Source organism: Schistosoma haematobium, chromosome 2 (assembly GCF_000699445.3).
Source record: "Schistosoma haematobium chromosome 2, whole genome shotgun sequence".
NCBI classification, from domain to species: Eukaryota; Metazoa; Platyhelminthes; class Trematoda; order Strigeidida; family Schistosomatidae; genus Schistosoma; species Schistosoma haematobium.
The window spans coordinates 40,306,261-40,330,959 of NC_067197.1; the positions used below are offsets into that span (position 1 = coordinate 40,306,261).

The 24,699-nt window shown below is 34.2% G+C and overlaps 1 protein-coding gene across 1 annotated transcript; it reads left to right on the forward strand.

Annotated features, from left to right (window-relative positions):
• Positions 1-105: 105 nt before the first annotated feature.
• On the forward strand, positions 106-24,699 carry MS3_00006954 (uncharacterized protein). Its single transcript, XM_051215197.1, has 9 exons — positions 106-279; positions 4,699-4,992; positions 5,452-5,695; positions 6,682-7,545; positions 11,472-11,763; positions 12,321-12,662; positions 14,506-14,750; positions 17,906-18,340; positions 22,251-24,699. The coding sequence occupies exons 2-9, from the start codon at positions 4,718-4,720 to the stop codon at positions 22,563-22,565; spliced, it is 3,012 nt and encodes a 1,003-aa protein (XP_051068390.1). The 5' UTR covers positions 106-279; positions 4,699-4,717; the 3' UTR covers positions 22,566-24,699.

Sequence of the window (24,699 nt, forward strand, 5' to 3'; positions counted from 1 at the left end):
CGAGAAGCAATCATCTGGTTTATACTAACGAGTTCTAAAGATAGTGGATATATTGGGTATTGGATGGGAGCCATTTTACATTGAGCGTCAGGCATAAGCGCTCAGAAGGATTCTGGTTGTACTGGCGGATGACTTAGAGGTAGGATTTTGTTTTCCTATTTATGTGAAGATTCTAGTAGATTGGTTTTTTGACGAAACTGTCGACGAATATTTCTCATCGTTGTGTTTAAACATTTGCTGTACAAACTATTTTTTAAAACGTATTTCCAAATTATTGCAGTGAGTTGCCTCTACAATTATTTATAATCACGCTGTATCCAAGTAATGTAATCGTTTACAAGTGCTTCGAAAGTAATTATTCTTTGAGTGAAAAAGTGAGGGATATTGACTATTTCTAAGAGGTGTGGTTTTCAAAAATCTAGGGAAAGATCAAGTAATTGAATTTCGATTTCTATTTTTGGTAATTCCACAAACGTTTTCTGATCTTGAAAAAAACCTGTCTACTTAAGCGCTATTCCGTTAATAACTCATTTACAGCTACGGCTTATTTAAGTCATGTGTTCAAGTGACGTTGTTTTTGCTTCCTGTAGATTACTATGATAGTAATTCCTTAGTTATTTTTTACTTACTAGTTCTTAACATCTATTCTCAGTTCATTGATATCATTTCGTGTCAGTTTTTGTGCCTTTAACTCCCTGAATAGTTGTGCTAGCAATTCGTCATTCAGAGCACATTTTCCAGCGTAATTATTTTTTAGATCGATTCCCTGTGAGATAATCGGTAATTTAATCATATAACCTATCATACACTTCCGCCTGACCAGCTTATGACCGTTTAGTGTACTAATCTAAACGAGATACTGGGATAAGTCGTCTATAATTTTGATGAGCTAATATGGTGTGGATGTATTTACCAAATTAACAAATACGCCTGACTCAATCTTTAGTAGTTTCATTTAGCCGTTCATTTTTCCAGGACGGTAACTAAGTTTGGCTATGCATATAAAGTTGCCATTGGTCTTACACCCATTGATATGAACTTGAAAAAAACACTAACCTGTGTGACAGGATTTAAAGCAATTGCAATTTCGCCTTTTAATTATTTGTTTTTTCTAAGAATAGCGGTAATTTTATAGAAGACATAAAACAAACAAACTCTTAACGATAATATTCATTTTATGCCGGGAGGATGCACCACTCAACAGAACTAGTTTTAAATTGTCATTTAGTCTTCAGCAATGAATTTGAATTTTTACAGGCCCCATTTTGCATTACTCAACCTCACGTGATTAAAACGCAACAATTAGACAAAACAGTGACTTCATAGGGTGATCCCATACTTTAGTTTGGCGATCCTTAGTCTTTGTGGTACTTGCATTATTCAGCCAATTCTCATTATTTTCATTACTCACCTAGGTGTCGTGACTTGTTTTTGCAGGATGCTTCCTTAGTACATATTTCAATGCTCCTATCCCTACCTTAGCTTTTGATTGAAGCAGTAGTTTATTAGTCTAACCAAGCAACTTTCGACAACTCGCGTATAGATAAAGATCCCATTATATTTTTGTCTAGATAACCAATCATCGTCAGTAGAATGTCGCACAATAATCGTGACCAAACGTCGAGTACGAGAACGTCTATCAGATTATTAAGGTCGACTAGCCGAGTTTCGTTACTTTAAGATCCTCGCGTTCCATTTGAAAGGCGCACATATATAATAGCCTTATTTGGTAGAGATACCGGTTTGAGCACCCGGGAAGTATCACATCCCACAGCAAATCAAGTGACTTGTGTGGCGCATATGTATTCGGTGCCCCTTTGTACCAATATTTCTGTTTAAATAAAGAATAAAAGACAAAAATAAAATGTTGGGTTTATTTGTCGATTGTTAGATGCAGCGGTGCCCCAGAAGAGATATGGACTGACAACTAGCTCCACAATGTAGTTATGTATGCATAAATGACAAATGGTATTTCTAGATTCCCCTAATATGTCAGAATACTGTTAAGAGACGAGTATTGTTCGTATTATTAGGCTCTCTGAAACTTAGCAGTTGTCAGACAATGTTTACTAAAAGTTGATAACATTTCTTAAGTTAATGAAACCATGGACGTTGGCATGACTTGACTTTTAATCAGCTAACGATGTTGTGAGTTTGTTTGAGCTATGTGTCATGTATGAAAAGTCATTGGGTAGTTGAATATGTGATGCTCGAAAACTTGCGATGGTGATTTACTAAAACAGTAACTTCAGTGCATAGGGTTGTCGATCTTTGATCCAAGATAGATAATAAGTTGTAAGTTTCCAAGTTGCTCTGTTTAATATACCTTGGATAAATAATGAGACTTTTGGCAATATCAGTTTGGAGGGGATATCAATAAATTAAACACACTCATCCTATCTTCTGCAGGATGCTGTGTACTCTATCGTTTTAGACTAAGTATTACTTCAACGGTGCTTATCTGTCAGCTGCCTAGTCATTATTTTGATTCGTCAAGTATGTCACTATTGTTTACTTCATCGTATAAATCGAGCATGACCATTAAAAATCAACTAAATAAAGTTTGTTATGTTTACTTACCAATATCTTTAAAGTCATTCGTCATATTTGATTTAACCGCGAGATGCAGAATAAATCCATTTGTGCCACTGCGCCAATAACATCGTTTGTCACTAGGTGTGGCAAAGATGGACATATATTCTGCGAAGCTTCTGTAATCAAACTCTATTACTCTAGTCCAAGGTTATAGGGAACTTTAATCGGAATTATCAACCTCATGTATTGTTCGTCGGGCTTGCCCACCATTTCCTTTCTTATTCGATTCCGTCATAGATGTCTTCCTAAATGTCACAATTTCTTCATCTAACTTTTCAGGTGGTTGATATCGTACTATAGTACTCGCTTATCGACCTAGCACTATGGGGTGACACAGTTATGTTTATTGAAGACCTTGACGTAAATCGGAATCTTCTAGTGACCTTGAGTAGTAGTTCAAGGATGTTTTGATACGTTTTCTAAGTTCAAAATATTACTCCTCACTTGTTCTGTGCAAACGTTTAGCTAGTGGTATAGAATGATTCAGTCGGGTGCATGGACCACTTCACTTGTCTTGGAATTCTCACCACCCCTGGTAGGCTATTATCTGACAAAATCTCGATATGAACCTAGAAACCTCGGTTGGCTTTTGCTAACTTTCGTCGCTTGCGGCATAGGTGATATATCTGTCTTCCAACCAAATGAGTATGCCAAGCAGCAGTTCATTAAGCATTACTCTATGGGTGTGAAACATAGTCTTTAGGAATAGAAGACATGTATAGGGTGCAGGCCTTTGGTCATATATATCTACAAGGTATTGTAGAACAACCGAGTAAGCAATGCTAAGATTAGACTTAAGGTATTGAGTAATATGTATTATGGGGTTTATAGTCCAATCGTATTCATTTACTATCTGAACCAAAAAGCTACACAATATCACTTTCAAAATATATATATATATATATATATATATATATATATATATATATATATATATATATATATATATATATATATATACTTAGGTTTTTTATATTCATGACATCACAAAAGGTGATCATATGATTAAAAAGTACAAGTCCCTATACTGATTCACCGAAAGTTGTTACGGTTAGTCATGAAGTTTTATATGATAGGCAAACCGAGTTGATAAGGTTATGTTGAAACCGTGTCAGCTGATATGCTTATGAGATGTTGCACGTTCTAAACCATGCACATTGAGCTCCAAGTGGTTTGGGAGTGGTTTTGCTGACTACTTTATACTCATATTTATCGAACTAATCCTTGTGAATCAATGAAGAATTACTGTATTTGTTATCGCTAATATATCAAAACTGTTTAATGATGTGTGTTTTCCGGTGCGCCATATGGTATCCGTTTTGATTTCCGGTGTTCTATAAAATTTCATAGTTAATTCTCATTTACCGTAAAGAGCTCTAAAAGTTACTTGTCTCTAATTTTCATTGGTTTTCCTAATGATGGTGATCAAAGCTCTCGATTGTCAAGCAGTGGATCTAAGGTTTGAACCTCGCGTCATCTAATTCGATTTGGCGATCCTTTAGTTCTACTTGTTCTCCAACAGAATCAATGTGGGTCAAAGTAGGTGGGGCGAGGTTTGAACCTGAATACCTTGATCGCAATCATTGCTCAAAGTTTTGTACATAAATTTATATTTGGTAAACAGAACACAAATTTTTATATTCTCTTTTGTGCTCGATGTTATTCTTGGCTTCTGTGGTGTTTTTCTCCCTTTAAAGTACAGCATGAATACTGGATTTGACGTACGCTATATATTTCTTGTCACTTAGCTAGCTAGTATGTTACCGGCAGTTTTCTTCCCTACAGTTGTTTTTGTCAATCTATAGATGATCCTGTCACATATTTTTTACATTTATTTATTTGAGTTACTTGATAATTGTAGGCAAATTGTTTAACATTCAGTGTTTAGCCAGTACTTTGTATGTGTAAACGTAAATAAGTAAAGTAATTTAAAATATTTATGTTAATTAATAAGTTCTACTGATTCACTTCAAATATTTTTTAGTACAAAAATAATTAATTAAATATAATCGTCGATAAATTAAAACATTAATGACTTGCTCTTTTTTTGATGAATGGATACCAGTTGATACACTTATATACACGTATATTATCGTTTTCTAGATTATAACAAATCATCATTATGTCAAATGTTGTTGTACGGACAAATGAATTTTCAACTATATGGCCTCTATTGTTAGATTATAATCAACGTGAATGTTTACAGATTTTACGACGTCTTGAATTAGAGGCCTATAGTAAAATTGTAGCAGTATTACGAGCACAAGGACCGTTAACAGAAGAAAAGAAAAAGCTATTGCATAAATTACAACGTCTTTTGAGTATTTCAATTGATCGGCATAAAGCTGAAGTTCGTAAAGCTTTAAATGATGAAGAGCTTGCAACTATATCAGAAGCGTACGTTTTATTACTGTCATTATTACTATTGTTATTATTATTATTATTCACTAAAGGAGCAGTAACTAAGTGGTTAAGGCATTTGACTTTCAGCCACCGGAATTCAGGATTGAATCCTGGTCCACCCAGTTCAGTGTGAGAAGCTGGGTAGTATCATCGGATGCTAAATATAAAGTTTGGCTCAAAGCCAAGAATACCAATCTTTACTTGGTTTGTGAGTTAATAAGAAAGTGGAGTGGTGGTTCAGTAGTTAAGGGATTCTACTTTCAGTTATTAAGTTGCAAGTTTGGACACCGCTCCATTTATTTCCGTTTGGATAACTTGTTTGTATTTTACATAGTCTTCATAATTGGGATGTGATTCAAAGCCAGTTAAACGAGTATGTGTATGATTGATGGGTTAGTAATAGTAATAAACAAAATACTGAGCAGTAGTCTTTGTTTTTTCTTTTCTTTCAAGTGTATGCGGTAAAGAGGTTGATGAAGAATGGATCTTAGAGGGTAAACGTATTTCACCAATTTTTCAACGTCCAAGTCCTGAGACTATTTTTATATCACAAGCTAATAAAGCTTCTTTTGAACAGTTAATTCGTAATTCTCGATTACCATGTCCAGCGGAAACAGCAACATTTTCTGAAACTTTCATAAAACTAGCAAAATTGAATGATGAGAAAGTTAATGTTAAACAACAATCAGTTGAACAGGTAAGACAAAATAAATTTGGCCGCGGTCATCCGCAATGTTTTAAGTGTTCAATAGATTTGGTATATTTAGAACCTTCAGTCATTTCTTAATTCATTTTATAGCTGAGTGCTTCACAGGGGGTTACATTTTAAATTGTAACATTCATTATTAGATTTGTTTTTTATTCGGGATAATGGACTGGATTACACTTACCTGTTTATATTGGACAGTTGGGAATAACTACAAACGTTCGGGATGGAATTACGCTTCAATTACATATTCACGAAATGAATAGAAAACCGTTTAAAGTTTCTGGTAGCAACATACTTATTATGTATGAAAAACGTTGTAAATGTGACCTCAGCCACTTAGTTATTTTCAATCTCTAACCAACAATACTATTTTGTATCTATGTATCCTCATGATCTTTAGGTTGAAAAGCAAATTGTGCTAGAGCTTTTTTCGAAGTATATTCGTTTATTTCTGACTATGAGTTCAATAAAAAAGGATTTCTAGAGAAAAATGTTAAAGGTTTTTCTTGACTTCTATCTAACTAAGACTCCGTTAGTCCATGGAGTTTGTAACCTGTTGATTGAAGCCTTGTTAATGACTGTAGACTATTAGATTCGCTGGAATAATCCACTCATGGTCATTCAAAGTCACAAAAACTGTCTTAGGTTCTCGAAATATGAATAAAATATAAATATTGTATACATATTAAATGTTTCTACAGTGAACAATAATTATCTTGGATTGAAAACGCTTACATTCAAATGGATTAATTTGGCTACAACAGTTATCGCTCTTCAAAAACATGTCCAAAAATGACCACTTATATATATCTGGAAAATAAAAAGTTTATCTACCGATAAGACAGCAGTTGGTTTACGATTAACCAGTGAGACATTGGAAAGAAAATTGTACAATAAATAAACTAGTTACTCATGAGTAACACAATTATCATCTATAAATCTCACACCATTTTTCATTTTTCATTTTAATTTAGAAATTTCCTCCAGTAGTAGTAACGAATGATAAAGTATGTGATATATCAGTGAATGAATCGAAGACAGACATTCACACTGTTAATGACTCAATTCATCTTTCACAAAACAAAAATGAAAATAATATTAAACTAGATAATTTGAATAAATTACCAGAAAAATGTTCACCAGTGAAAACTCAAAATAATCCGCTTGTTAAATCACTACTTGAACCCAAAACTACTTCTATTCAGTCACCATCGATAAAAGATAACAATTATGTTGTGGATAAAAGCTCTTTGGATGTTGTGTTACCACAAAAAATGGAGATTAGTTCATCACTTCAAATGGATAATCAACAAGAAAACTCTACCCTATCCACTTCCTTTTCTTCTTCATCGTCAACTTCGTACACTGAGGTTCTAAATGCAAAAAATCAAGTTTTATCCAATCAATTAACATTATTGCCGGTAGTTACACGTGAATCTTCATCTTCCGGAAGTAGTTGTTTATTGAAATCGGAAAATACTTCACTTGTCAATTGTATTAGTGATACTATATTGAATAAACCTAGTAAAACTCATGAATCTGTTTCGTCGAATGAGATAAATATGTCAACTTCAGTTGATGCTCAATTTACGACACCCGCTACAACAGCAGCCAATGTTGTTACCTATGCGATTTCAGAACCTCGCACTGTTCAACCAGTTTTTAGTCAAATCAATCGAATTCCTATTACAACTACTATAACCAGTGGTAAAGTATTGAATTCATCTAATTATTCAGCTGTACATGGCTTGAATCTGTCATCATTGCCATCATCATCTTCAGCTCATACATCTCAACATTTGGTCGTACAAATGCATCGAAATCCTGACGATTTATTGGTTAGAATCTTAAAGTGTTCTTTTATCATTGTTTTAATTTTGTGTATTTTGCTGTGACATTTTTTTCTATTAATTACCTAAACTAATTATTGAATGAGCAATCGGTCAATCACAACATAGAATCTAGTACATATATACATCGATTCAGGTTGCCACACACCATTAGCACAGATGATATTTGCCAAATCCCAGAATAGTAGAGGTAGTAACAATATCAGTGACAGTAGAAAAGATTAATTATCGAAGATACGATTCAAGAAAATATAAACTAGTGAAATCAAGAAAACATTTAGAATTCAAAAGCCTAGAATCTGAGGAAAGATGAAGAGTGGATGCATATGTGCCATTGCAAAAGATTTTCGTCTATGTCATTCAAAGTCTCTAATCACTGATTACGATAATCATGCGGACCCCAATCAGATAGTCTAAACCTATTAACATGGCTTAGTCCAATTTTAAATGTTTCTGTAGCCTGGTCCCCTGTTTTGGTTTGACCGCCCCTAGCTTTCTCCCAGCATACTCCTACATTAAACAACATAACACATCATAGCACCTCACCTATATTTAAGTCTGTATACGTCTAATTTTTTAGACCTTTTAATCAAGTTATTTGACAGACAGTGTTATTAGAATAGTAGCAATTTGTCTATATCTTTGTGTGATTATGTATTGCAACATACATACATAGTTCTCTTGCTAGCCTAAATGTTAGTTGCTTAAATCACCTGATGACTCATTAACCTTCCTATATATATGGGCTTCTTAAACCTTATTAACTCATTCGTTCGCTTGGATTCATTTGCACTAGGATTTCTGTTCGGATTTGCTTTGTGTGCTTGTGGCTCTATAATCTGCACTGTGCAATAAAAACGTTTTGCATTGTCTTCTGAAAGTTATACACCGTTGGGAGTTATCTAATGGTGGTTATCAGGACGAGTGATATACGAAGTATTAGGAATTATCCCAAAGATATCCCACTACAGTATGCCCAAACCACCTCAGTTGGTGAAAATTTACTACTCCATCAATTGATTTGCCGTTATTACTTAGTACCGTATTCCTAACCTCTGTGTTGCTTACTCAATGGTCCCAAAATATGCGAGCAGTGATTTAAAGACACCTATGATTAGACTCATGGTATTGGACAAAAATCGTAAATCTGTTGGCAAAATTGTGAATATTCATCTATTTGGATGACGGATGTGGATTGCATATGCCTAGCCACATCACCTAACTCGACCCGCCAGGTTTGCTGATGTAGGATTAGTTTTTATGAAAAATAATCTCTGGGAGGGGAGGAGTCGCAGGTTAAAACATGGCACCTGTTCGTGAATTCATTTGCTATTGATATGAGTCATATTATTAGACGCAGATTACCTGGTTGAGGTCTGCGATGTTATTGTAACGAAGGGTTGAAAGTATTGGACATATAGCTTAAATTGGTCCCAATGGCACAGATGCATTTACTTTTTGTCTCCCTTTAGATGCTGAGTCTTTAGGTCATTCCGTATTTTCTCTTTCACCAATTAATTATTTCTCGGATTTATCCATAATTCTTTTTATAATCACTGATACTACTTGTTAGCCGGACATAGACTGGATTAAGCATGGTCAATGCACGATTGCTTTGATGCACGCTGATTGGATAAGAATTAGCCAATCAGCGTTAGTCAATACTTAGTGAACACTAGAAATCTCATGTGAAAAACTACAAATATACTAACGTTTTCCCTATTGTGCTTCTTAGTTCCACTTAACCTTGTTATTTGGAATATAATCTCTTTTCCTATTCAATCGTGTTCTGATTTGGGGGACTTGTCGAGTGAATCGGTGTCCGAGAATACTAAGCAATAGGAATAGCTGAGTTGTAATAAAGAGAGGGAATTATAACACTACTACTTTGGTATTGATCTCGCTGTGGTAGTATGTGGTGTATAACTTGAAGCGATCCACATATATGTCATCTCGAGTTAGATAGGAGACAGTAGATCATTGCTGTTAAAACAATCGACTTACAGTTTACATATCACAAGTTTTGAACTCCACTCTATCCACTCCAGACAACTAAGTACAATCATTAACTACTACACAAATAATGTGCTAAGGTCATATAAATATTTATTTAATAAAATGGGTCATCTTACTATTTGTTACTAATTTGGCACGAAAAAAAATCCCGGAATTCTAATTGTCAAACTTAAAAGAAGAACATAAATTTTAAGCATTTCCATAACATACCATTGATATAATCGACTTAACTGTTAATTTTAACCAATAGGAAGTGATTAAGTCGCTTGCTAGTCGTGCACTTATCATTCTGAAATATGAATGGGCAATAAACATTTTTTTATTAACACATTTATTTCTATAAGATTTCATCACACATTCTTATTATTTATGAGAAAATATGTCACTGTTTTAAATTGTCGATAGGATTTTTTTCATCAAGATTATTTACTGGCTTTAAGTGGTATATCCCGGAGTTCTAGTGAGAAGCAGTGATCAGTGGAGTTCAACCGGGTTTGTTACGAGATAGTAACTCACTGATGACAATAATGAATGTGTCGCTCAATTTCGTGGATTAGTTGAAGTTGGAAATTAACACCGTCGGATGCTAGTTCAATGATCTAGTGGTTAGGCACTCGCGCGCGCGACCGATAGGTCCTGGGTTCGAATATTGCATGGCAAGGTTGTGGATGCGCACTGCCGTCCAGTGCTTCCAGGTTTTCCATGATGGTCTAGCTTCAATTGACTCATGATCTCAACTATTGAAATTACTGTAATATCTACAAAACCCTTCTGATATTTACTGTTTAACTCATAAGTTAACTGAATTAATTATACTTATCATGAATAGCAGTTAGAATTTATTGTTTCATTTTGTAACAGTTTAACACAAATGATAGGCTCCTGATCAAATTTCTAGGGCACCATTTTTCATAATGTACATTTATTGCTAGTAATTTTCTCATTCTCAATATGGTTTATCTGACTAGTTATGTCTGTCAATCGTGTATACTTCATAAAATAATTACAAATCATCTCGACTTTGATTATTACGAAACACAAAAATTATCACCACGTTGGTTCGTATACTTTTCTTTTTCCATTATCTTTTAGTGAAACCAGACACGATTACAATAAAACACATACACTAGATATTATTCGACAATGAAAAGAGATGTTATGGGAACGAAACTGATTATGAATGGATGAATATAAATGGCAGCTAATCACTTTAAAAATATTTTACAAATAGTTTTTGGTATCTTCGTAATTTAAATGATTATAAAACAGGAATTTTGTTGCGACTTTGCATATTTTGTGCTGAAAATTCTTTACTGTAGTCAAACATATAATAGTGAAGAAACCGAATATTATTGTTATAATTTCATTGGCATCACGAACCTATCTAAGTTAGACAACCATTAAAAACCTGGAAGCACTGGACGGCCCTTTGGTCTTAGTGTGAGAATTCCCAGCGATGCCTCCCCACTATCACGTAACGAGGGATCGAACCCAGGACCTTCAGTCTCGTGGAGTTCAACAGCTTCAATTACTTAGTTACCCCACCGAAGACAGTAGAAGATGGTCGGTCCGTATTGCGATTTGATTGAAGTCAGTCTTATGCACCATTGGATTCTGGCTCACTGGTTTATAGGTTAAATGTTCTCACACAAAACCGACCATCCTAGGTTTGATTCCTCGTTGCGAGGTTGTGAGTGCACTTTACTGAGGAATCTCATACTAGGACTAAACGGCCGTCCAGTGCCTTCAGGTTCTCGATGGTTGTCTAACTTGGATAGGTTCATGATCTCGATAAAATTCGACAATTTTCACAAACCTATACTGATAATAGCTACTGTTATTATTAATACTATGTAGTGGTAATGTGTTCATTGTTTATTTATTCAATACCTATACAGGATTCTAGCCAACAAGTATTAACAACTACTCAACGCTGTTCTCTAATCAATCCTACCAATTCAGTTTATGTCTGTGAGCATTCAACACCTACAGCGACACGTTTATGTTCCACTTCTTCTCCTAGTCATATTAATAATTTTACAACTAATAGTAATAAACTATATCAGCCTATCAGCAGATCGAATTTAGATAATGTGATCGGAGTAAAACGCCACCACCAACAACAACAACCTCATACATTGTCACCTGTAACTCCTAGTGTTCTAAGCATTCAAAGCCTTCATAATAGTAGTAAGTTTTAAGTAAATTGATTGTTTGTTTTCATTTTTTTCTCGTGTAAAAAGTCACTTTACCGGTATATAATTATAATAATAGTAATAATTGATGGTAAAATATTTCTTTATTTAACAATGCTTTTGATTGGAGTATGAATAACTATGATAACAGCAACAGTAAGCTTTGCAAAGCGGAAAATAATGAGTTCACCTTTCTACTTCAAAGCTTTTCATGTGATATAAACAAAAGACAGTGGTATAAGGGGTTAGTGGATATAATTGAATTGTAAGGGAATGGTTGCAGGTAGTCGACAGAAATGTCTAGGCATAGGTTTCGCGCTAGTCCGGGATTGGTCAACAAGGTGTATCCGCAATCTTAGGGGAACTAACGCTCACTAGCGAACTAGGTCCATTGTCACCCAGCCGTTGATCAAATGTAATAGTTGTGATGGCTATTTTCAATGATGTTGTTTAATAAACCTTAAACCTTAGGGTAATAAATTCTGAAATACTAGGTGATTTTCTCCATAGTTTGACATGTTGTCTCTTGTTTGTTTTATTCTCTCTTCCAAGCTACACCATCTCAACGTTTTCGTGCTCCACAATCACAACCACCAGTTGTTTCTACAAATGAAACACCGAAACAGTTATCATCTATTACACAAATTCAAAATCCTAAAATTTTAAAAGCTACCATACCTGTTTGTAGTAACGTCTTGGGATCAACAACGTATGCATCAAATATGTTTTGTAGTTCAGTGATAAATATTACAACAGATAATTTGCCGATTAATAATAATACTGATCAATTAAATCGTACTTCATTACCTCAACAAAATACATTGATCCCATCTAGTTCAGTTGTACAATTTCCATCGTCAATTTCCGGGAACAATGTAATTGTGTTGCATAAAGGTAGATTGTTTTTTTCTTGTCAATGATTTTTGTTTTTCATGAATAAAATCTTTTTTATTTTATCAAAAGTTTTTCTTTTGTTTCAGTAAAATATGATCAACTAATCTCTATTTCTTTTCAAATTGATAGATGAAACATATTTCTCGTGTCAATAAATTTTTGTAAAAATTTTTATGAGAATTTTCTCCTGTATAAAATGAATCATTGTTTGCTTGCTTACTTACTTACGCCTGTTACTCCCAACGGAGCATAGGCCGTCGACCAGCATTCTCCATCCCACTCTGTCCTGGGCCTTCTTTTCTAGTTCCATCCAATTCTTGTTCACTTTTCTCATGTCTATTTCCATTTCCCGGCGTAATGAGTTCTTTGATCTTCCTCTCCTCCTTTGGCCTTGAGGATCCCATATGAGGGTTTGCCTTGTGACACTGTTGGGTGCTTTCCTCAATGTGTGTCCTATCCACTTCCAGCGATTCTTCCTGATTTCTTCCTCCGTTGAGATCTGGTTTATTCTCCCACAATAGATTGTTGCTGGTAGTCTCTGGCCAACGGATCTGCAGTATTTTGCGTAAACAACTGTCAATAAACACCTGTATCTTCTGGATGATGGCTTTCGTAGTTCTCCAGGTTTCTGCCCCATACAGCAGAACTGTCTTGACATTTGTATTGAAAATTCTGACCTTGGTGTTGGTTGAGAGTTGTTTTGAGTTCCAGATGTTCTTCGGTTGTGAATATGATGCTCTTGTTTTGCCGATCCGTGCCTTCACATTTGCATCGGATCCACCGTGTTCATCAATGATACTGCCCAGATATGTAGAGGTTTTGACATCTTCCAAATCTTCTCCGTCAATTGTGATTAGATTGGTGCATGCTGTGTTGTATAGGAGAATCTTGCTTTTCCCTTTGTGTATATTGAGACCTACTACTGTTGAGGCTGCTGCTACTCTGATCGTCTTCTCCTGCATTTGTTTTTGCGTTTGGGATAGAAGAGCCTGATCACTTGTGAAGTCTAGATCGTCCAACTGTATCCTAGATGTCTACTGTATCCCATGCTTCTCCCCAGATGTTGACGTCTTTATGATCCAGTCGATCACCAGGAGAAAGAGAAAGGGTGAATCACTGTTTGTTTGTAGTAGTGTTATTCAAATAAACAGTTGGAACAGTGTCCGGTAAAATGTATTATCTTAAATATAACTGGAAAACTTTTTAACTAATATTCAGGAACTGCTTCGTAGTTACTCTAGATTGAATAAGAGTAGATTGGTAAAGCGTTAAAAACATCTATTCTTATAATTCATTGAATGTTTAACTGAACATTATCCAAATGTACAATTGTTTTGATTGATGTCTGAAAGATAATAACCTTAATGTACATTAGTCACTGAGCAGCGACCAATGTTACCTTTATCTAACCCTTTAGTGCTGATTGGATTTCATCAATTGAGTTGTAATATGGTCACTAGTTTAAGTGGTTTGACATCACGTTCACCATATTGGATTTTTAAGTGATTGAAGATAACTGGCGGAAAACTGCAAATCTGGGTCTTGTTCCAGTTAGGACTCGTTCTCAAGGGATAGCTGTAATCTTCAAGGGATTTAATTCTTACTGTTGGATTCGAACTTGGGTCACCCAGTTTCACAGTCCAAAACATTACTGCTAAGTTATCCGGGCCGCTCACGTGTGTCATTTAGCATGAAACCGTGATCCAGGGTATTCTACCAACTACCCACAACTACCTGATATCTTAGTTTTGATATTTCGGTGTCGTTGGGTTTTATTGACGTGCTTTTTGCTTTTCGTTAAAATTTCATCATCGACCAATGGTTTTCGACATATTCTATTCAGGTATTGCGCGTAAAACATTCACACCTACTCCATCTATACGAATTGGATCAACTGTGCCGGTCAATAGCAATACACAAGCAATTGTATCTGGTGGTTATTCAAACGCTTCCATTGCATTCCCGAGTCGTCAGTTTCGAATTATTGGTTTATCGAATACACCTGTATGCTCTAATTCTAGTACCGTTGAAACTTCAATTTATAATCAGGAACCTAGTCAAGTAATTTGCAATATCAATGAATTAGTAGTATGTTCATGAACTTGTAATTTTATGCTTCATTTTTCAAAAAGGGGATTTTTAATATCGTTAATTCATTATCTCGTTGTTGGAGACAGGGCATCGCAGCGTTTGCCTTGTGTGTATGCACTTGTACAATGGTTTATAAACCCATATAGCATAATTAGTAATGTGCATGATCTGTAGAATAAATACCTGGATTGAACCATTTAATTTGTTTAGTTATGGATATGTAGACACATAGAGTCTGTATAACCTTGATAACCAGTTTTTACTAACCTATTAATTTATAATAGATTGTTATTGCATCACGACAATGTATCTACACACTATACTATGATTATCTGTGAATTTCCGACTCATAATTTTGTCATCATGATAGGTCACTTTCCATAACCTAATAGACTTCACTCTCTAGGGATTTCTTTTGGTTTCCAAAATGCAAAATGGTTATGCAATAGCGACGGCTCTAGAACGATATTGAAACAACTAAGGGTGAAAAGATTTAAATACAGATAATGAGCCTAATGTTTGAGGATTTCCAGAAATGTTTTGAACTATGAAATCAGGTTGATGGACCCTGATTATTTTAAAATAAAGTTTTTCGTGAACACTGTTTCCGTATTTATTAGACAGATTCTTACCTTAAGAAATACAGACCACTTTCATGGCTATTTATCAACCCACCAAAAGGCATAGATGAGGATTGGCTGCAGTTGCGTAGTGCCATGAAAATGGAAAGTAAAGTCGCTTGCGGCTTCGCGGGACGTCCCGCTTATAAGCACTAGGCTTTAAAGGCTTCCTGCAACTCGTTGAAGCACGTTGGTCCACTCTGAGTTGACAAAGATTGTTTCGTAATGAAATCATGCAAAGCTTGCGTAAGAACTGAAAAGCTTGGTGGTTGGAAGCAGCAGTTGCATCTGGTAACTGCCGGAAGTCCTTTCAATCCATCCGAGTCACTTGCAGCGCGAACTCTGGTGTATGTGAAATAATCCGTTAAGCTGATGAGATGCTAACCAATAACACCTACCGACATCTTGGACGATGGATAGAGTTAATCGAGTAACAATTCCAGTGGTATGCTGCCCCGGTGAAATCAATCAGACTCATCAGTGTCTAGTGATGACTAGTCCACCTAACGGGATGAAACTCTTCAAGAAATTCCAGCTCTCGAAGCTCCATAGATCTTGACACCCAAATAACTTACCTCCAGGTCGCTTTAAGGATGGTGGCGACTTTCCGGTCAAGGAATTGACTGACTGCAAAGTTCTTCTACAAGACTGGCAGGACCCTGATCCTGTACTCACCCTGGGTAGTGAGCAGGTAGAAGTAGTCGAGAAGTTCGTGTATCTAGGTAGCTGCCTAAGTGATGGTGGTGGCCTGAGTGACGACATCAGTTCACGTATAGTGAAAGCAGGAGTGGCTTGTGCCAATCTGGGCCATCCTTGATACCCTTGTGATGTCAGTCTGACTGTAAAAGGTCAGGTCTACAACGCAGTTTTGTTCTGTGCTTGTGAAACCTGGCCTCTCCGAGTTGTGGATGTTGGAGGACTCTATGCGTTTGATCATCGTTGTCTCCGAAGGATTGTTGACATCTAGTGGCAACACCATGTTAGCAATGAAGGATGTTCAGCATAATGTGTTCGAACACAGAGACAACAATTCAACTGGTGTCACTATCTTGAAACATCGACGTTGGTGGCTTGAACCTGTTTTACGAATGTTGTCCCATAGAATTCCACATCGTGCATTGTTTGCCGACGATGGGACTGGTTGGGAACAGCGGAGAGGCGGTCAGTGTATGAGATGATGTCGTGGTACGAAAGGAAGCTTTGCGGAACTGACATTTGCTGGTCCGTGGTGGAAAATTTAGAGATGGTGCAACACAGTGACTTGAGACGTTATCAAACATGGTTCAGAATGGAAGCCAGTGACGATGCTGCTGTAATTTTCTTTTACTTTCTTGAAACAGTGGGAGAAACTTCTTTAAGTGAAAGGATTCTTTCTGGTCGTATTTTTACTAACTGCACTGCTTCTCTCATCGTTAATACTATTATTAATTCACTCTCATACATTAATTTATATCCGTTGTTGTTCTTTCGAATTATACTCACCCTATATTCTCTATATGCTCACAACCTTGTTTCTATTGTGGGTGAATATATATTGTGGCGCTAACTTGTACCAATGTTTATTCGTTTAAATAAAAATAATAAAATAGTATTAATAATAATAATAGTTTATTTATTTATTTGAACACATAGATATTGGTACAAAGGGGAACCGAATACATATGCGCCACAAAAATCACTTGATTTATGTGTGGGCTATGTTATTGCCCAGGTGTCCAAACCGAAACAGATGGTTTTCTTAGGGGCCACACCCGGAGCCTTCTACCTAAAGGTTTGATCTACAAGGCAGTGGAGCAACGTTAGGAGATGCAGTCCTATGGTAGTCGGTGACCAACGATTGGTTCATACGCCGTTTTTTCCTTCAGGATTCCAGAGCCCATACGCACCATTGGTTCGGAATTAGGGTCTTCCAACTCCCCTAAGTGGACCTTTCGTGTCTAAGTAACCAGTCAAAGAGGCGGACATTCGCTTTTCGTCCTCTCAATTTCGTAAACAACACCCTCGCCACTCACAACCAGAGAACAGTGGATAGCTATTTCATCTTAGTATGTAGCTCTTCAGTGGTAAGTAACCGTGCCCCATCTCTGGCAACGCAACCCAGTACGTTCAGATTTCGCAGGGAACACGCTACTTTTAGATCAATGGGTTACCAGTCGTTGTAGTGATGGGTCGGTGTTTAAGACGTTTAGCCATTAGCTGCTAAGTAACAGGTTCGAACTCCACCTTACTTGGTTTGTTTTGGGAAACCGAGTAGTCATATCATTTGCCCTTCGACATATTGTTACTATCTGATCAGAGTACATAAAACTATCCCTGATGAATAAGTTAATTTATCCGTTGACCCACATTTCCAACTTTACTTAATTGGAGTTGTTTCGTCTCATTGCATACATAGTTGAACTATATGGGATATTCACAATAAAGGTATATATTTTTAAGTTACACTAACATCATTCTCTGTTGATTATAGCCTTTAAAATATTTTGTTATCCTATATAATGTTTATCTTTTCTTTTTTAATCTCATCGCTAGTCTATTCAAAATACTCCCACGATAATGACGACAACAAATGCTATTTCTAAATCGTCATCTAGTCATTTACTTCATCATAGTTCACGTTTAGGATCAATTCTAGAAGTTGATCTTGACTCGGATAATTATAGTGATCAAACCAATTATTATTCTGATTATCATAACGCTACTATACATAGCAATAAATCGACTTCTCATTGTTCTACTATTGTTACAATTCCACAAACGTCTTTATCAATAGACGTATCAAAATTAACACCTATTCATCATAACAAACCAACAGTTTTAACCGATGAATTGTCTGTTGTCAATTTACTTCGTACTACAACTAGTACTACTAATAGTAATAATGATTTACACAATACTTCATCTGGGTTATATACTATAATCAATGAACAATCGTTAAATAATAATCGATTGCCGATATATTCTGAGGTAAATGTTTTTTCTGCTTTTTGTTGCTTCACTTTTCTCTAGAGTCCTTGTGCTCAGATAATTTTCTTAAATTTTACTCATTATCAATAATAATCAAAATAGTGATGAATATACTATTAACAAGTACATGTTTTTTAATGTTTTGATCAGCATAGACGGTGAATGGTTTTTCTGAAATTCCAGCATATTACACATTATTTACTGTTACATTTGATTTATTTGGAAACAGCTGTTTTCTTCAATGTTTTGTCTCCATTAAACAATAACACTTGTTTAACGGATTTCCGTGGAGTTCTTCTTATGTTGTCACATAAGATTTTTATCTATAGTGTAATCCATGTATTTATTAGCTGATGAAAGTAAGCTTTAAAATCGTGAAATTCAAAAGAACACAGAATTATCTTGGTTTCCTCTAACCATAGTTATTTATTTATGTTTGACGTTAGTAAATGGATTGTCTTATATTCTCTCATATTTTCAACAAAGTATATTCATATATAGAAGTTTATTTTTTCCATTTCTAGTTGTAATTAAGATCATGATTAAAGTATATATTCTTTAAGTTTGCAAAATGGATACTTTTCATTCATTCAGCCCTTTCTTCACTCATCAATCAAAGATCATTCTAATAGCAACTAGCTTTTGAATTCAAAACGCTTCATTTTATCTTAATATGCTTTGTTCTAATGTTTTCTGAATTTCGGTAGATTTTCTCGAAAGAATTTATACTGAGAGATATTTGCGTTTATTTATATCTCTATTCAAAATTACACCTTTAAGCATGGATTCTTATATTAACGAATAAACTCGTTAGAATAGTTCCTCTGTAAACTAATGGATTGATGAATATTGTCGTTCTAAGTAGACTACTTATCAATTCACCAACCTCTTGCTTGTACAGCCTATTCGATGAATGATTTTTAGATTATGGAAATAAGTTTGCAAATCCTTATATGGCATATAATGAGCGTTTTAGATCATACATTTAATTTTAGAAACCAGTCTCATAGTTGTTTCAGGCAATTTTTACGATTATATATATACTACTTATACTCTGTAAGTAATTAATGTCATGCCGTAGAGCTTCGGCTTTATACATTACAATGAGACCAAATTTATTATTTTAAAAATTAGTCTGAGGAAAACAGCATGTATTTTGATGAGACAGGATTTGTAGTCCCTGTGATATCTTGTGTTATTTTAGATCATTTTTGTAATGGTAAACTGAGTTAGTTCCCAATTTTTGATCAGCTGATTCTATTACCTCTATGGATAGTAGCCGTCAACATAAAGACATTCTACTAGCTTCCAATAGATGGATAAACTACCTATAACAATGTAACATCCTGAGACATCTGGAGGATTGTCACCGGGAAAGTGTCTAATTTACGGGAGTATGGGAACTGATTTTGATGTCTTAATAACCTGTGCTGAGAATTCTATATTGTACCAAAACTATAATATTGAATAAAGCCATTAATAATAATAATAATAATAATAATAATAATAATAATAATAATAATAATAATAATAATAATAATAATCCCAAAAAGGCGCACCAGTTCTTATTTGTTCCTATTACCTGGACCAAAATATGTAAGGGATTATCGTCCTCAGTGTCTACCTGAGATAATCATTAGAAGAGGGTTGTTGGTGGTGATATGCAAAGCATATGCTGGAAGACACATATGGATTAGATATAAAATCCAACTGCTTGTTCGATGCATCGACGAGAATGCTTGCTATATACAATGACCCGTGGACACACTTCTCTATATTTTGGAAATAAAGATAAAGATTCCAACGACCCAACATGAAATCATGCCCGTGTGGGGTCCATAAAAGCGTATGTTGCTCAGTCTAACAAAACTCACGTATGATTAGCTTCAAGAAAGAAGATATTTGAGAATATATTATTTCTCAAAAATTCAACCCCAATCAATCAGAAAGTGGATTTAAAAAATATCCAGTTTCTGAGTTTTCGAACTTCAGTTTTGCAATTTAATTCAACTCGGTGAAACTTGCATTCTGAATGACTGTTTCTTAAAAGCATCCTAAAAATTCCATGCAAACTCACGCGTTTTCCAATATTTCTTTGGTTGGTTGGAGTTTTCAGCAGAAAATCTGTTTATTTTGTCTTCTCGATAGTTGACAATTGGGTCAATAGTCGTTTTTGGGAAAGTCTAGTCGAAGTTCAGTTGGAGGATTATTCTACCTCACGTTCACTATTACTTTGTTCTTTTAAATTATTTATCTTAAACGAAGTCATAACAGCAACTCGAATTTCTCTTTTAATAAGTTAATTTGATAACTGACACAAGAATAGACTATCCAAAATAATGTATATGGTAGATGATTCTAAATATGTATGACATAAGAGTTTATTTCCTAACCAGTGATGTCGTATGGTCGACTGCAGTTAAAGTTAAAGGTAGACTACCAAAGAATGTGAGACAAGAAGTTGTCTATGAGATCAAATGTTATGAATGCAATGCAGTGTACATGTAAGAAACATCCAAACGGCTAAATTTAATGTTAAGTAAACAATAATAATGTTTGAAACATGCTCTAAAATCCTCGGTTGATCTTAAGAAACCTGAGAATGAATCTATTATAACTCTACATACGTTTGAAACAGCACACAAGGGTCCAAAATACTTCAGTAAAGATTTGACGTGCACAAAAAACGATTGAGATCATTAGCGTTGTGTATTTGGGCCAATCAAAATAACTTAGATAGAGAAGATTAAATTCAACTAGCCACACCTTAGCAACAATTCATGAACAATCAATATGAACCTTATCTCTATCCACCTCGTTTATGTTACATGTAATTTTATTTCGACAGGAACTAATCTCTTAACAACACAACTAGAAACTTTTCATGTTTTAAAACACTTTTCAATTTGTAACTATTAGTTTTTATTTTTATTATTTTTAATTAAACAAAATTATTAACTTATCTTTGTTATAATAAACAATAACCATATTTATTTATTCAGTAAATTTTAATTGTTCATAACATAAAGATACAATTACACATAGATCTATAGTTTTTACATCTTGTGAATTATTCATAATATTCAACATTCTAGTATGTCTCCCTTTCTCTCCCATATATATTTTCCTATTTTCCTAAAACTAATGACTGAATAAATTTTGAAAAGTTTAGATTTATTCTTTAAACATTGATCTAAATTTCGTTTTCTGTGTATTATTTTTCCTGAAGAAGTTCAAACAAGAGATATTGTGGTGTGTGCTATTGATGTTGATAGATATAAGTAGTCTATAACACCAGTCGAATGTGGAATGCCTGAGGGCAGAAAATTAAGAAGATGGAAGTAAGGAGAATAAGAACAGAGAATGATTGATGTGGAAACGAAGGAACAATCAAGTTTGAGACCATTGATTGACAATTTGCAAATGAAGTATTTACTGTATGGTTCTCAGATTTTACTAAGACATTCTGTAATTTTGTATTCAAATACATTTGATTGTCCCCGCCTATGTTCTCGTTCACTAAAATATTACTGAATAAAACGTTTAGATCATTTAGATTTATCTCAATTAAAACATTTTACATGAATGATGTCTTTTATTGTACTTGGTGACTAATTTCTGGCAAACTATTTATCTAGATATTGATGAATATGCATCTAAGTGATAGTTTATCGTCTGTAAAGAAATACAAGTTTGTAATTTAAAGCAATTAGTCCCTTTTATAAATTTCGATGGAACAATGAGAAGACGGAGTTGATCTGAAAAATGTTTGTAACTTTAGTTTGTCGTTTTTTTATTCATTGTCCCAATTCTATTGATTTACGGGTGGATTATATAATCATTTCCTCATTTTATTTTTATTTATTTCATGTCATCATTATTTTCATTTTTATTGTGGTCTTTGTTCTAGGGTGGTAATGTTATATGTCAACGAGAACAATTGAAACCAGTAGGAGTAGCTGCCATGTCCACCGCTACAATTGATTCATCACAGAAGTGTATTGAATTAACTTCTTGGAATAATAATACCATTGGTAGCAGCAGTTGTCTTAGTGCTACTACTACTAGTAGTAGTAGTGTTAGTGGTAAAATGATTGGTCGTCTCCAGGGTAATCCTACTGCTTCGAATGTTGTACTATTCAATAACCCACCAAATGCTAAACGTCCACGTTTTGAATTATCATCATCAACATCATCCACAGCATCAATCGAAAGTTCACATTGATAAATACATTGTTAATTTTGGATAATATGTCATCATCATTTACCCTGGGACCAATCATAATTTATACAGATTGCATTCTCTTTAACTTTTAACCTACCTTTCTGAAATATTTTCTTTAGAGTTTGATTGTATATTGCTGAATAATCTTCCTTTGATTTCCTCCATATCTTTTCATATATATATATATATATACGTCCAGAGACAATCAGAGCTTAATTGGATGGATAACCAGCTCCATGTACTTATGTGTTTAAGATATACAACTTCTACTATCAGCTTCTGATTCTTATGCGTATATGTTTGTATATACATATGTCTGAGTGTTTGCTCACACTTTTACCAAACAGTCAGTTACTTCCTTACTATTTAATCATTATTATTGTTTTCTGATAGAAAGTACATCTATGGTTTATATGCTCCATTATTATACAGAAATTATCCTTGCTCTACTCATCTCTCTTCAATATATATCTATATAATACTGTCGTGTATTATACATAATGAAATATTTATTAATGTCCGTATTGTATGCACACTTTTTGTCTGTTTGTTCTGATGATGATGATGATGTAATTGTTTGTTTATTTAATTTCTACTTTAACATGAATATACATTTTCTTTTTTCATCTTTATCAACTGGTAATTCTACATATACTGATATTGAATCAACAGTGTTTTCTTCCCTCCTCATAGTAGTTGTTAGTTTTCGATTATTTTCTTCATCCTCATAACTTCTCTAATTTTCTTCGTTTCTTTTTTTGTTGTTGCTGAAAATAACATATTATTCTACAGACACTCAAACGTTTACGATAAAATCTGTTATTTTGTAAAATTTATTCATGTCATATACACCATACTTTATTGCTTCAGTTCACTTTGTGTATTCTGTGTACATAAGCCTCTTTCGAATTCATCTATTTCGTCAATGAATTATTTCATTTATTAATATTATTATTCTCATACTGTAAAATTCATCACCTAGATATATTCTCATATATATATATGCCTACTGTTGTTTCACCATGAACGATATTCATGTTTTTCTACTGTTCATCAGTTAATTCCTCATTATATTATGTTTTGCTTTTATACATGTTGTAAATGAAATGTATGTGTACGTGTTTCTAGGTGTATAATCCAGAAATGAATAGTATCTTGCAGTGTTACTAGTAGTAGATTTTGCCTATTCCAATTATTATTGTTATTATACTGTTGTTTTTTTTAAATTTAGTAATACCTACTGAAATAATTCTATCTTTTAAGGGTGTTGGTGTATTGTTTAACAAAGATGAAATAGAAAACGTAATTTTTACACTAGTTATTATCATAATTTGAGAATATTATGATTTCGTTCGAGGACTTTTTTGCCCCCTTTATCTATTCTATGAATACTATGTAGTCACATTTCTATTATTGGTTCCCACACGAACTTATGTATGTATGAAGTAAACTGTTTTGGAATTTTTATCAAAGGAAATGTGTTTTTGTTTCACTATAATCACAGGTTTAATTTATTTGTGTATACGTTTTCTTCCTCTTCTTCGTATCGCTTGCATCCCTGTGTCTTACACACACTATCGCTCATCAATGATGCGGTGCTGACTCATGTGATGAATACTCCAATATATATGGATTGTAGTTGAAAAGAACTTGTTGGTATCAGTCAGAAAAATACTTTTCCGAGAACATATATCATTGATAACATATCGATGTGTTTTGTTTTACATATTACAAGTTTATAAGTTACATTTTTGTACTGTTTGTCAGTTCGTCTGTCTGTATGTATGTATTCGAAATTGCATGTTATCATCTCATTGTAAATACATATTTTTTGTTGCCTTTTTATATATAAATAACAAATAAAGTCTATATATTTCTTTTGGTAAAAAATTATTGTTCTTAATTAGTAACCCTGTGTATATGATGAAAGTATATGTGTGTAGTATATGTTTGCATGTGTATAAATATTCTCATATATATACGTTGTATACTTGTTCAGAGGAATAGGCTTTCCTTTGCAGTTGTTACTACTTACATCGGTTTAAGTGTTCACCCCAGAGATATTCATATTAGACAATTATAGGTAACTCCAACCTCTTGATATGAGATCAATAATAAAAGGTGCAGTGTTTGC

What these genes read in the sequence shown, in the direction of transcription:
- MS3_00006954 (XM_051215197.1), top strand. Translation starts at nt 4,718, where the DNA reads ATGTCAAATGTTGTTGTACGGACAAATGAATTTTCAACTATATGGCCT. An exon ending in AACAACAATCAGTTGAACAG is followed by an intron (nt 5,696 to 6,681) that starts GTAAGACAAAAT and finishes ATTTTAATTTAG; the next exon opens with AAATTTCCTCCAGTAGTAGT. An exon ending in TGTAATTGTGTTGCATAAAG is followed by an intron (nt 12,663 to 14,505) that starts GTAGATTGTTTT and finishes TATTCTATTCAG; the next exon opens with GTATTGCGCGTAAAACATTC.